Source organism: Salmo salar, chromosome 02 (assembly GCF_965601325.2).
Source record: "Salmo salar chromosome 02, fSalSal1, whole genome shotgun sequence".
Classification (NCBI taxonomy): Eukaryota; Metazoa; Chordata; class Actinopteri; order Salmoniformes; family Salmonidae; genus Salmo; species Salmo salar.
In genome coordinates, this window is record NC_138292.1 from 87,312,656 (window position 1) to 87,328,296 (window position 15,641).

The following is a 15,641-nucleotide window of genomic DNA, read 5'->3' on the forward strand; positions in this document are numbered from 1 at the left end:
AGTTGGTAGAGTATGGTGTTTGCAACGCCAGGGTTGTGGGTTCGATACCCACGGGGGACCAGTACGGAGATAAAATGTATGAAATGTAAGCATTCAGTACTGTAAGTCGCTCTGGATAAGAGCGTCTGCTAAATGACTAAAATGTAAAAATGAAGACAATGTTCCATTCTGTCCTCTTCCCTTTCTGATATTCTGCATAGCACCAGGGACATATGAAAGACAAGCCTGACCTCTCCCCTCTCTGGGCCCCAGGTGACTGAGCCCCAGCTGAGGGAGAAGTGCAACTGCCAACACCAGAGTCCAAAGGGATACATTCTGTTGTGTCTTTGGCTATGCCGGATTAAGTGATATGACATGCTATTCTATAAAATCCTTTCTCTGTAATTAATATCACCTGATTCGCTAATCATGTAAATGTAATGAACTAGAAAGTCGGGACACCACGGAAGAGTGTTTATAGAGCCGTTATCTTACGAATAAACTCTTAAAGACTTTAATATTTTACATCGATAGCCGTCAATATTAATCCTCATTTTATTTTCAGTCTCATAATGAAAGTTGTAAATTCTTGGTTTTCTTCACGAACCCTGGCTAACAAGTTGAATCAGCAATCCAAAATTGGGTTTAATTATTTATTTACTAAATACCCAACTAATCACACAGAATTACATATACACAGAATACAAATGATGTCATACAGAAAACGTCCCTGGTGGATGGAGCCGACATGGCGGCTTGTAACACAAAGAAAGGGGGTTGGGCTTGAATGAAAGAGCGGGAAGACTGAGGAACACAGAAACAGCTATGCTATCGTAAATACAGAATTTTATGCATTCTAAATTACCACCCATTTGGAAAAGGAAAATGCAATAAATATTTACTCTGAGTTGCGCTTCGGTAGATTGGTCGTAGATGCTGGCCGGGTTGGACAACAGATCTTCCTGTCCTCAGAAGAATGTCAATGGTGTTAAAGTGGATACGTTGTAGTATTTTTGTCTGTGGTAGACTGGATCCGTCGTCCGTCCTTTCCTAGCCCACGTCTACAGCGGCCGCTGCTAACTCAACGGCTAGGAAGTATCACTTCTGTAGTGAATAAGTTCAAAGTTCATACCATTCACAACCAAAGCTCACGTTGGCTTAGTTCTGTACTTGACATGTGTGTTCTTGTAACGCAGAGGCTGCAGACCTCACGTAGTGGAACCCACTGGTTACATTGTGTCATTGTCTTATATAGTGGCGAGGGGAGGAGGGTGTGTTTCATCGTTTATAACCCCTGTCTCTTCACAGGGGCGGGCCACTGATCAAGCAGGGCACTTTCCTTATGAAAACCCAATTCTCTCAATTGGAAGCTAAAATTACATTTAATCTCCTAACAAACTATTTCAATATCAAACATTTCAATTGCATAACAATTCCATGTGACTCTGATAACTAGAGGGTGTATACTTTCCCAGGTACAGTTTATGTCGTCCTGTCATCAGTCATAATGTCTCAGATGACAACCGAACTGACATCCATACTCATTAAGTTCCAAAGCATATTTCCAGCTGGTTTTATTACCAAAATATGGTTCCTTTTCCCCATTTGTTTGATGTTCCCAGACTCTCTATATTCAACAAAGGCTATTCAACAGTCCTTCAGTAGGGTCAGAAAGAGAGGGGAAGGGAGAAAGGTATTTATGGGGGGGTCATAAACCTTACCCACAGGGCAACATCATGACAATTCTAATGACAAGTATCTCACATAAGCATATTATACAAATAAAAGATCTTAATTATCTATGTTACCCAACTAATTCTGATTCATCCGCCACATCTAAAAATATTTTCATTATTATTCTCACAATGTCAGACAGACATTCTCAACAGATATTTCCCCATTCTACGCTTGACAAGAAGTTCCCTCAGTCCACCACGTGGCACTGTGCTTACACATGGTAACGGCTGTGCGTTTAATTTACCCTCTCTCTCTCAAGCAAACGTTCATGTCGATAAATCTCACGCTTTGCGTGGAAATTATCCCACGCATTTGGTTTTACGCACAGATTTGTATAAACGAGGCCCCAGATCTGAATCACATCCGTGACCCATTGCGAGATCTGAAAACAGCAGTTGGTGGAGGGCAGCTTAATAGACTAGTCCTGTCCAGGGGAAGAACTTGTACATCAAGCTGCCTCACACTACAGACACAGGAGATAGGCTCCTGTTACTATGAGCTGTTCAGCCTCCGACCGCAAGGTACTACAGAGGGTAGTGCATACGGCCAAGTACATCACTGGGGCTAAGCTGCCTGCCATCCAGGACCTCTACACCAGGTGGTGTCAGGAAGGCCCTAAAAATTGTCAAAGACCCCAGCCACCCCAGTCATAGAATGTTCTCTCTACTACCGCATGGCAAGCGGTACCAGAGCGCCAAGTCTAGGACCAAAAGGCTTCTCAAAAGTTTTTACCGCCAAGCCATAAGACTCCTGAACAAGTAATCAAATGGCTACCTGGACTATTTGCATTGTCCCGCCCCCCCAACCCCTCTTTTACGCTGCTGCTACTCTCTGTTTATCATATATGCATAGTCACTTTAACTATACGTTCATGGACATACTACCTCAATTAGCCCGACTAACCGGTGCCCCCGCACATTGGCTACCCGGACTATCTGCATTGTGTCCCGCCACCCACCAACCCCTCTTTTACGCTACTGCTACTCTCTGTTCATCATATATGCATAGTCACTTTAACCATATCTACATGTACATACTACCTCAATCAGCCTGACTAACCTATTTTTTACTTAAAATCGCACTGTTGGTTAGGGCCTGTAAGTAAGCATTTCACAGTAAGGTAAACTTTGATTTGATTTGTTCTGGATCATACAAGACAAGGCTCCTGTTTCTATGAGCTGTTCTGGGCTCGTGCAAGGCTACTGTCGTGTCTTTGGGGGTACCATTAAACTGAAGATTTGTTTATCAATTAGCTCCCTGTAATTATTATCACGCGATTAAACTGATTAATCGTTTAATTGTAATTAACTAGGAGATCGGGGCACCAAGGAGAATATTCAGATTACAAAGCTATAATTTTCCTAATATAACTTTCCTGTACTATAATATTCTATTCTATTATAGTATAGGCCGATTATCTTCTGGTTTAAATGGTGTATTTTACCTCGAGTCCAGTCTCATTCCAAACGTCGTAAATTGTTGTATCTGCACGAACCCAGTCTTTACTAAAATCATCCATACATCAATTGTCTTAAAATCATTTATTTACTACACTAAGTAATTAACAGAAAACATACAAACAGTAATTATCGTCACAAAGGATTGGTAGAGGAATGTGCCCTTGTGGGCTAAACAGGCAGGTCGGCCTGTTGAACAATGGATCATAAAAGGTCAGCTGTGGCACACAGAGTTCATTAATATTAACAATTGACAATTGAAGGCTCACTCATTCGGGAACAATTGCAATCAATATATATTTACGCTCAGTGTGTCGTTCTGATTCTTGTTGGAGAGTAGTTCTGATGGAGAGTCTCTCTCTCGGTTAGAATGGATCTTTCAAAGCGACATTCATTAATGTCGTCATCGAATGGTTGTTTCGTTGGTCTTCGCGTTCAATGATATAATTTACTTAGCTGCAGACTAATAATTAATATCAAAGACTTGTTCTTATTCTGTCGGTATCAATAGTCTAAAAGTTAACCACGTGGTATGGTTCACTTTCAGTAGAGGAATTGGATGGTAACCTATAGGCCACGGAGTGTAGGCCTGGTCTGGGGAAATGTAAATCAGGGGGTGTTTTATAGTGCCCATAGAACAGCTTGTCAAATGACCCCTGGTCCTGTATGGGTCCCTGGGGGCGTGCCTATGACTGAGTTAGATTTGGTTACAGAAATACAATTCTATCACATTACATCAGTACATAGCATCTCAATGTCTTACAAAAGCTTTATCCTTATTAATACATTCTATACAACCATTATGATGCTATTATATAAACAGTTTTATGGTAATATGGCTATATTGTCTCTTCTGAGTATCACAAAATTGTACCAAGCGGATCAGTTCGTAGCTGGATTCTTCACCAATCTTCCATACCTTCTCCAGCACTCACCTAATGTCGCTTGGCTCTCCAATTCTATGAGTTGGAAGAATTTCCTGTGTCTCTCTATGGGCCATGTGGCCAGAGACTCTCCTGGAATTTTAGAGTTTTTACAACCCTTTACACACAGGGTGGATTGGGGGGGGGTCAACTGTCCTCCCTGTACCAAAAGAGGCCAACGTCATGACACTACTTACTTATATAATAATTTACATTTTGCAAATAATATAATGAACATTTACATTACATTTACATTAATTATAATGAACAACATCATAGGGTTGACATTTGCATCCAATCAATCGAATAAGAATAAAAAAACATATTTTAAAATATTTTATCTGATTTTAGACATGATCATGTCTCCAGATGAAAAAACATCCACAAAAGTAAACCTATGTTTTTTATGATTTCATATAAACAATATGATTTCATTTGGCAAGAACAAAAACACACATTCTCAGTCAAAAACATAAGTCAGAACACAGCCTCTCTATTCTCTCATGTGATTTCAGGTCCTCTGACTGGGAAAATGTCTTTCCACAATGAGAGCAGTGGTATGTCTTCTCCTCCTGTGTATGTACCCTCTGATGTGATTTCAGGTTCCTTAACTGAGCAAAACTCTTTCCACAGTGGGAGCATTGTTAGGGCTTTTCTCCTGTGTGTATTCTCTCATGCCTTGTCAGGCCTTGTAACCACCTAAAACTCTTTCCACAGTGGGAGCATTGGTAGGGCTTTTCTCCTGTGTGTATTCTCTCATGCCTTGTCAGGCCTTCTAACCACCTAAAACTCTTTCCACAGTGGGAACAGTCGTGGGGCTTTTCTCCTGTGTGTATTCTCTCATGTGACTTCTGGCTCCCTAAACAGGTAAAAGTCATTCCACAGTGGGAGCAGTGATAAGGCTTCTCTCCAGAGTGTATTCTCTTATGTATTTTCAGGCTCCCTAACTGACTAAAACTTTTTCCACACTGGGAACATTGGAAAGGCTTTTCTCCTGTGTGCGTCCTCTCATGCTTTTTCAGGCCTTCTAACCACCTAAAACTCTTTCCACAGTGGGAACAGTCGTAGGGCTTTTCTCCTGTGTGTATTCTCTCATGTAACTTCTGGCTCCCTAAACAGATAAAAGTCATTCCACAGTGGGAGCAGTGATAAGGCTTCTCTCCAGAGTGTATTCTCTTATGTATTTTCAGGCTCCCTAACTGACTAAAACTGTTTCCACACTGGGAACATTGGAAAGGCTTTTCTCCTGTGTGTGTCCTCTCATGCTCTTTTAGTTTTCGTAACTTAGTAAAACTCTTTCCGCAGTAGGAGCAGTGATGTCGTTTGGCTGGTTTGGGCGTCTCTGGGTCTGGTTCCCCTGAAGGACTCTTCCTGCTGTCAGAGGGAGAGTCTGGTCTCTCTCCTGCCAAAGACAAACAGATTATTTTGTTAAACAGAGGCCTGAATGAAACCTCCACATGATAAAACTGTCTTCCTATGAGGTTTAATCTAGACTACATCCCTCAATAACCCAAGGTCAGTTTTCACAACATTACATCATTAAACGTAAACTTGGTGAGATTTTAAAAACAAATAATGTAGAGCTCCCAAATCTAATCTTGTTCTCATGGGTGTCATGTTTTGGTCGAAAAATGTACTAAAATGGTCATAAAATGTACTGTGGCAAAGAAGGGGGTCGAGTGATAAATGGCAGATATGTGAGGGCAGAACTAATAAACGGCTCTGCCCCATCACTAAAATGGCCACCCCGATCAGAACTACAGATCACAAAATGGCCGACTGCCAAAGCTACAATTCCCAGAAGCAAGGGGAACCCTCAGAAGGTGGAGCCGACCCACAGATAAAAGGTCAAGAAAAACCAGGAAGAGAGAGAGAGGGCGGGAAGGATCTATGAACCATAGAGAAAGAGACAATCTACATTGGCTGGATTTACCGTGTACGAGCTGGACTGTTTTGGACTTACCTGTTGGCGTTTAGACCTGGACCTACCGAGAACCAGATTTGTGTACCGAACCCTGCTATCCTTGACCTTACCTGCGGCCTGGGTGGACCAGGACAGCGAAACAAACACACAGGTACTGTCATGTTCGAAAGAACTTTCATTCTGGGCTGACTTTGGTGACAGTTTGTCACAAATTAAGTGGGAAACGCTCCTAACTTTGAAGAGGTTTGCCACAGTACATGTCGACTTCCAAATCGAACTACAAAGATGGTTGGAGGTCCACACATCAGAGAATGTTGGACTTGAATGGGAATATCTGTTGTTTTAAATTATACTGTCAATCCTCCATAAGAAACCTGTTGAAATCATAAAAATAAACAGAATAGAGAGGACCATTTAAGTTGACATTCAACGGTTGGACGGACCGGCGGCCATCTTTGTGGTAGTAATTAGAAGTTAAAATGTAAATGTCATTACAATTTCAATGATGTACTGCAGTGGTCTGAAGCAGAGGTGCAAAGTACTTAACTAAAAATACTTTTAAGTACTACCTAAGTACTTTCCCTTGACATCCAAAAGTACTCGTTACATTTTGAATGTTAGCAGGACAGAAAAATGGTCCAATTCACACACTTATCAAGAGAACATCCCTGATCATCCTTACTGCATCTGATCTGACAAATACATTGTTTGTAAATTACGTCTGAGTGTTGGAGTGTGACCCTAGATCCATAAAATAATAAAACAAGAAAATTGTGCGGTCAGGTATGCTTAATATAAGGAATGTGAAATTATTTATACTTTTACTTTTTATACTTAAAGGTATATTTTAGGAATTACATTTACATTTGATACTTTAGTATATTTAAAACCAAATACTTTTAGACTTTTACTCAAGTAGTATTTTACTCGGTGACTTTCACTTGAGTCATTTTCAATTAAGGTATCTTTACTTTTACTCAAGTATGACAGTTGGGTACTTTTTCTACCACTGGTCTGAAAGGACAGGTCCATTCTATGAATTCTATGTGTATAATTGAAATGACAACCACCCTGTATTCAACCGATGGCAGGCAAGACCCAAAAACCTCAGATGATGTAAAGTAGAGTCTAAACTACAACATGTGCAAACATGGAGTTTGCACGTTTTTAGATAATTGACATTAAAAAGGTTAAAAATGTAATAATTCTTTTTTGGACGGGGGGGGGGGGGAATTATAAAACAGTTTTAAAAACCCTTTTTGTAAGCTTTTAAATGATACCAAACTCAACCGTTTGTCTATTCCAGTGATTAAAACATGGATGTCTCATGGTATGGTGGGGAATACAAAATGAGTCAACTTTAAAATGTTTTTAAAAATTGAACCTTTATTTAACTAGGCAAGTCAGTTAAGAACAAATTCTTATTTTTAATGAAGGCCTAGGAACAGTGGGTTAAGTACCTTGTTCAGGGGCAGAACGACAGATTTTCACCTTGTCAGCTCGGGGATTCGATCTTGCAACCTTTTGGTTACGAGTCCAACGCTCTAACCACTAGGCTGCCTGCCGCTACCTGCCGCCCCCACATCTCCTGAATGTTTTGCCATTCAGGTCCACAAAGTCACTTTCTGACCACTTCTTCCATGGGCAAACATCTATGGACACTCTATGGATACTCTATGGACACTCAAAAGGGATGATGTCAAAAAAGTGATTGAATTGAAATGGATTTATCCTCTATATCTACAACAGGGCTAGGCTACATCCTCTATATCTACAACAGGGCTAGGCTACATCCTCTATATTTACAACAGGGCTAGGCTACATCCTCTATATTTACAACAGGGCTAGGCTACATCCTCTACATCTACAACAGGGCTAGGCTACATCCTCTACATCTACAACAGGGCTAGGCTACATCCTCTACATCTACAACAGGGCTAGGCTACATCCTCTACATCTACAACAGGGCTAGGCTACATCCTCTACATCTACAACAGGGCTAGGCTACATCCTCTACATCTACAACAGGGCTAGGCTACATCCTCTATATCTACAACAGGGCTAGGCTACATCCTCTATATCTACAACAGGGCTAGGCTACATCCTCTATATCTACAACAGGGCTAGGCTACATCCTCTATAGCTACAACAGGGCTAGGCTACATCCTCTATATCTACAACAGGGCTAGGCTACATCCTCTATATCTACAACAGGGCTAGGCTACATCCTCTATATCTACAACAGGGCTAGGCTACATCCTCTATATCTACAACAGGGCTAGGCTACATCCTCTATATCTACAACAGGGCTAGGCTACAACCAGAACGTATTAAACTGAGACCTCATTAAAAGATGCCAAAAAATAAAAGTTGTCCATTTCTACTTATAAAACGGGTCATATCATTAAAAAGTACCTAGAGTCCGTGTGAATTGTTTGAAGAGTAGGCTATATCATTACAAATGATATGTCTAAAAATGAGCTGGAACAGAAAGGCTACTTTTGAGATATTAATATATAAAAATACATCTCATAATCTAGACTCTATATATTAGAGCACACTATAAGGAACATAATGACTCCAAGATAATCTAGAATCTATATATTAGAGCACACTATAAGGAACATAATGACTCCAAGATAATCTAGACTCTATATATTAGAGCACACTATAAGGAACATAATGACTCCAAGATAATCTAGACTCTATATATTAGAGCACACTATAAGGAACATAATGACTCCAAGATAATCTAGACTCTATATATTAGAGCACACTATAAGGAACATAATGACTCCAAGATAATCTAGAATCTATATATTAGAGCACACTATAAGGAACATAATGACTCCAAGATAATCTAGACTCTATATATTAGAGCACACTATAAGGAACATAATGACTCCAAGATAATCTAGACTCTATATATTAGAGCACACTATAAGGAACATAATGACTCCAAGATAATCTAGACTCTATATATTAGAGCACACTATAAGGAACATAATGACTCCAAAATAATCTAGACTCTATATATTAGAGCACAATGTAAGAAGTATAATGACACCAAGATGATGTCTGTATCATGTTCACAGATCATAGGTCTGACAGTATAATGACTAGATGTTGTCTGTATCATGTAGGGGTCAGAGGTCATGGGGTCTGACAGTATAATGACTAGATGTTGTCTGTATCATGTTCACAGATCATAGGTCTGACAGTATAATGACTAGATGTTGTCTGTATCATGTAGGGGTCAGAGGTCATGGGGTCTGACAGTATAATGACTAGATGTCTGTATCATGTAGGGGTCAGAGGTCACGGGGTCTGACAGTATAATGACTAGATGTCTGTATCATGTAGGGGTCAGAGGTCACGGGGTCTGACAGTATAATGACTAGATGATGTCTGTATCATGTAGGGTTCAGAGGTCATGGGGTCTGACAGTATAATGACTAGATGATGTCTGTATTATGTAGGGTTCAGAGGTCATGGGGTCTGACAGTATAATGACTAGATGATGTCTGTATCATGTAAGGGTCAGAGGTCACGGGGTCTGACAGGAGGCATGTACAGGTCTAAAAGGTCCTATAAATGCCCTTTTATCATGGTTTTCTCAAACATGGTTTGTGTTACAAATGTAAAAAACATATCGAACATACTTCCTCCAATGAGGTTTCTATGAGAGAATTGCCAAAACAATATATTCTGAGATACGAAAAATATTATCGGCCCACGTTGGCATGGAATCGCGCCTCCAGTGTAATGCAACGTAATTTGAGTCATGATAAGAGCAAGTCCATTCTGTGAGACATTAAAGATGGGATTTTGCGTGTAAATCCATTGTTAACGTGTTGTTGGTGACCCGCTCTTTGGTGGTATACACATCTTAGTTTTATCAATTCCTACATTAAACCGCATATTCAGGCATAAACATTCAGTGGAACTTCGCTTTAAAACCACGCATTTTAAGACAGAACTTACTGGTCTTAATCAGATCTCCTGTCTCCTCCTCCTCTTTCAATGTGACAGTTATCTCCCCCTCCTCCTCTTTCACTCCAAAAACTGCATCATCCGCAGTCTCTTCCTCCTCTTCTTTAACTGTAACATCCTCCTCCTCTTTCACTCTGAACGCGTCTTCCTCTTCTTTCACTGAAACGTCTTTATCTTCTTCTTTCACTGTAACAGCCTCACCCTCTACTTGTTGTTGTATTGTAACAGCCTCCTCTTCCTCCTCCTCTTTAACGAGAGTTTCTTTCTCCGTCCAGCAGGCCTCCTCTTCTTTAGCAGGAGGAGAGTAGCTTAGTGAGCTCATGGTCGGGGAGATGTTAGCTAGCTAGCTGGCGTTCGTTAGCCAAGTAATAGGCTAATTTATCAAGCCAGCTAACTAACAACGTATATATGAAATGAAATGGGGAAACTAGCTAGCTATTAGACATACGTATTTTTAAAACACAGATGCAACTATACAACGATTTTTGTCTATAAAGGTAGTGAGGTGTCTGACTAGCTGTTGTTGTTGAAGAAACGTCCCGTCCACTAGATTATACGTCACACAGGCAGCGTCGCCTGAAAGACGCACACATCGCCGTCAGCTGACTGGAGTGGGAAACGCAGTTGAGATCAATGTTTGTTTTATTTCCAGACAAAAAAGCTCATATTTTTCATTTCTTTCATCACATAATAATAAAATAATGGGCGGCAAGTAGCCTAACGATTAGAGCGGTTTCAATACCAGAGCTGAACAGGAAAACATCTGAAAGATTTGTTGATGTGTCCTTGAGCAAGGCACTTAACACTAATTTGCTCCAGGGACGCTGTACTACTGTGGCTGACCCTGTAAAACAACACATTACACTGCACCTTTCATACTACTATGACTGACCCTGTACAACAACACATTACACTGCACCTATCATACTACTATGACTGACCCTGTACAACAACACATTACACTGCACCTATCATACTACTATGACTGATCCTGTACAACAACACATTACACTGCACCTATCATACTACTATGACTGACCCTGTAAAACAACACATTACACTGCACCTATCATACTACTATGACTGATCCTGTACAACAACACATTACACTGCACCTATCATACTACTATGACTGACCCCGTAAATCAACACATTACACTGCACCTATCATACTACTATGACTGATCCTGTACAACAACACATTACACTGCACCTATCATACTACTATGACTGATCCTGTACAACAACACATTACACTGCACCTATCATACTACTGTGACTGACCCTTTACAACAACACATTACACTGCACCTATCATACTACTATGACTGACCCTGTAAAACAACACATTACACTGCACCTATCATACTACTATGACTGATCCTGTACAACAACACATTACACTGCACCTATCATACTACTATGACTGACCCTGTAAAACAACACATTACACTGCACCTATCATACTACTATGACTGATCCTGTACAACAACACATTACACTGCACCTATCATACTACTATGACTGATCCTGTAAAACAACACATTACACTGCACCTATCATACTACTATGACTGATCCTGTACAACAACACATTACACTGCACCTATCATACTACTATGACTGATCCTGTACAACAACACATTACACTGCACCTATCATACTACTACGACTGACCCTGTAAAACAACACATTACACTGCACCTATCATACTACTACGACTGACCCTGTACAACAACACATTACACTTCACCTATATGGTGTTTTTGTATATTATTAGGAGATGTCCAAAGGAAAGCATGTGTTGATTGATTAGTGCAGATTTGTGATGAGTATCAATTTAAAGCATATCACCAGACTGCATACAAAAGAGGCACTGCATGCAAGTTATACTAATCTCACTGCAAATGGTGAGCGGGACCCCAGAATAATAATTTCTGTTGTAAAGAAATTAGTTCAACCAGCACATTCACATTGACAACCCCAACTTCTGTCTCTGAAATGATCCATAATATGAGGTCAACTACCTGTCCCTTGGACCCTGTTCCCACAGGACTCATAATAGTTATCATGTTGATGTCATATTGACAGAGTTGTTGTGAAGATGGGGAGGGGGTATGTCTGTTACAAAAAGATGTCCTGTGTTTATGACACAACAAAATCAACTGTACTAGTTGTTCAGGCTGTGGTCCGGTCCCGTCTTGATTACTGTCTGGTAACAGGGTGAGGTGCAGCAAAGAAAGACCTAGCAAAGCTAGCCTGTAGGCTGTAGGCTGTAGCCTGTAGGCTGTAGGCTGTAGCCTGAAGGCTGTAGGCTGTAGCCTGTAGGCTGTAGCCTGCGGGCACCTTTCATGAATAGTGTCACGTTCTGACCAGTAAGGGGTTATCTGTTATTGTAGTTTGGTCAGGACGTGGCAGGGGGGTATTTGTTTTATGTGGTTCGGGTGTGTGTTTATGTAGAGGGGTGTTTGATTTATGTATTCCGGGGTTTTGGTCTATGTTAGTGTATTTTCTATGTTCCAGTCTAGTCTTTTAGGTTCTTATGGAACCTGAAAGACCATGAAAAAGACATATAAATACACAGGAGGAGAAGACATACCACTGTTCTAATTGTGGAGAGACATTTTCCCAGTCAGAGGACCTGCAATCACATGAGAAAATAGAGAGGCTGTGTTCTGACACGTTTTTGACTGAAATAGTGTTTACATTTTTTGTTTATATAAGAGAATGTTTTTCAAAAGATTTGCCCTCTTTTACATTTATAAAATGTGCATCTTTATGAACTTTGCCTGGATAAAAGTAAGTAAGTTACCTTGGCCTTGCCTGGTGTGAACCTTTCTGTAGCATAAGACAGCTTAATGTACAAGTCCCCGTGGACAGGACGCTTAGCCCCAATCTATTTTCTTAAAGCTGAGTGCCAAGCAGACGCACCTGGTCCCCATTTTTAAAGTCTTTGGTATGACTCAGGCGGGGAACCAACTACCAACCTTCCAATCTCAGGGAGGACACTAACCACAAGGGCAATGAGTTGATTGTGATTCAAATAAAATTGTAATTAAAATAAAATGTTTTTGGATACAAGTATAAACCCTTTGATGTTCATTAAATGTTTTGGATATATTTTTTAAATGTAAATGATTAAATAGATGAATAGAATGTGCATTTCTTCATTCTAACCTTGAAACATCTTGAATTTTGTCTGTGTTACATTGAGTTAATTTGTGTACTAGTCATCAAGCTAAATGAGTATGAAAATGTGATGACGTTCTTAGAACATTGATAAGTTGTTGACATGAAGAACTCACAACCTCATGAATGTTCCCATCAGTATTATTAAAACACTCACTACCTCATGAATGTTCCCATCAGTATTATTAAAACACTCACTACCTCATGAATGTTCCCATCAGTATTTTTAAAACATTCACATCATCATGAATGTTCCCATCAGTATTATTAAAACACTCACTACCTCATGAATGTTCCCATCAGTATTATTAAAACACTCACTACCTCATGAATGTTCCCATCAGTATTATTAAAACATCACTACCTCATGAATGTTCCCATCAGTATTATTAAAACACTCAGTACCTCATGAATGTTCCCATCAGTATTATTAAAACACTCACTACCTCATGAATGTTCCCATCAGTATTTTTAAAACATTCACTACATCATGAATGTTCCCATCAGTATTATTAAAACACTCACTACCTCATGAATGTTCCCATCAGTATTATTAAAACACTCACTACCTCATGAATGTTCCCATCAGTATTATTAAAACACTCACTACCTCATGAATGTTCCCATCAGTATTATTAAAACACTCACTACCTCATGGCTGTTCCCATCAGTATTATTAAAACATTCACTACATCATGGCTGTTCCCATCAGTATTACTAAAACACTACCTCATGAATGTTCCCATCAGTATTATTAAAACACTCACTACCTCATGAATGTTCCCATCAGTATTATTAAAACATTCACTACATCATGGCTGTTCCCATCAGTATTACTAAAACACTACCTCATGAATGTTCCCATCAGTATTATTAAAACACTCACTACCTCATGAATGTTCCCATCAGTATTATTAAAACACTCACTACCTCATGAATGTTCCCATCAGTATTATTAAAACATTCACTACATCATGGCTGTTCCCATCAGTATTACTAAAACACTACCTCATGAATGGTCCCATCAGTAATATTAAAACACTACCTCATGAATGTTCCCATCAGCATTATTCCACCATATCAGAGAAAACACAAGTGCTGATTGTTAAAAGGAATTGATTAATGAAACATATTTTGGTCTGAATATTAATAAAGTGTGGAATGCCATTAGTGGACTTTCATTATATACATCTACAACACGTATATGAAAAAAAACTGAAATATCACATTTACATAAGTATTCAGACCCTTTACTTTGTTGAAGCACCTTTGGCAGCGATTAAATCCTCGATTTTTCTTGGGTATAACGCTACAAGCTTGGCACAGTTTCTCCCATTCTTCTCTGCAGATCCTCTCAAGCTCTGTCAGGTTGGATGGGGAGCATTGCTGCACAAATATTTTCAGGTCTCTCCAGAGATGTTAGATCGTGTTCAAGTCTGGGGTCTTGCTGGGCCACTCAAGGACATTCAGAGACTTGTCCTGAAGCCACTCCTACTTTGTCTTGGCTGTGTGCTTAGGGTTGTTGTCCTGTTGGAAGGTGAACCTTCGACCCAGTCTGAGCGCTCTGGAGCAGGTTTTCATCAAGGATCTTTCTGTACTTTGCTCTGTTCATCTTTCCCTCGATCCTGACTAGTCTTCCAGTCCCTGCTGCTGAAAAACATCCCCACAGCATGATGCTGCCACCATCATGCTTCACCGTAGGGATGATACCAGGTTTCCTCCAGATGTAACGCTTGACATTCAGGCCAAAGAGTTCAATCTTGTTTTCATCAGACCAGAGAATCTTGTTTCTCATGGTCTGAAAGTCCTTTAGGTGCCTTTTGGCAAACTCCAAAACGAGCTGTCATGTGCCTTTTACTGAGGAGTGGCTTCCGTCTGGCCACTCTATCACAAAGGCCTGATTGGTGGAGTGCTGCGGAGATGGTTGTCCTTCTGGAAGGTTCTTCCATCTCCACAGAGGAACTCTGGAGCTGTCAGAGTGCCCATTGGGATCTTGGTCACCTCCCTGACCAATGCCCTTCTCCCCTGATTGCTCAGTTTGGCCAGGCGGCCAGTTCTAGTAAGAGTCCTAGAAGATTGTGGAGGCTGTTCAGTGTGGCTTTTGACATTATCGATCATAGTTTGCTGCTGAAGAAATGTAAGTGTTATGGCTTTACACCCCCTGCTATATTGTGGATAAAGAGTTACCTGTCTAACAGAACACAGAATTGTAGATATGTGGTATTAGAGTAGGGGCCTGAGGGCACACACTTAATGTGTTGTAGATATGTGGTAGTAGAGTAGTCACCTGAGGACTCACACTTAATGTGTTGTAGATATGTGGTAGTGACACTAAGTGGCAGTGTTTTTACAACTAATGCCGGTTTGCCTGAGGCTGATGCCGTGCAGGTGTTTGTACACATTGTGGCAAAGAAGGGGGTCGAGTGATAAATGGCAGATA

General features: G+C 40.3%; 1 protein-coding gene across 1 annotated transcript; it reads right to left on the bottom strand.

The window, feature by feature from the left end:
* Positions 1-2,272: 2,272 nt before the first annotated feature.
* Positions 2,273-10,562, bottom strand: LOC145862986 (uncharacterized). Its single transcript, XM_082967986.1, has 2 exons — positions 10,005-10,562; positions 2,273-5,498 (listed from the first exon to the last, which is right to left on the bottom strand). Exons 1-2 carry the CDS (start codon positions 10,333-10,335, stop codon positions 4,741-4,743), a joined length of 1,089 nt encoding a protein of 362 aa, XP_082824112.1. The 5' UTR covers positions 10,336-10,562; the 3' UTR covers positions 2,273-4,740.
* Between the last annotated feature and the right edge of the window lie 5,079 nt (positions 10,563-15,641).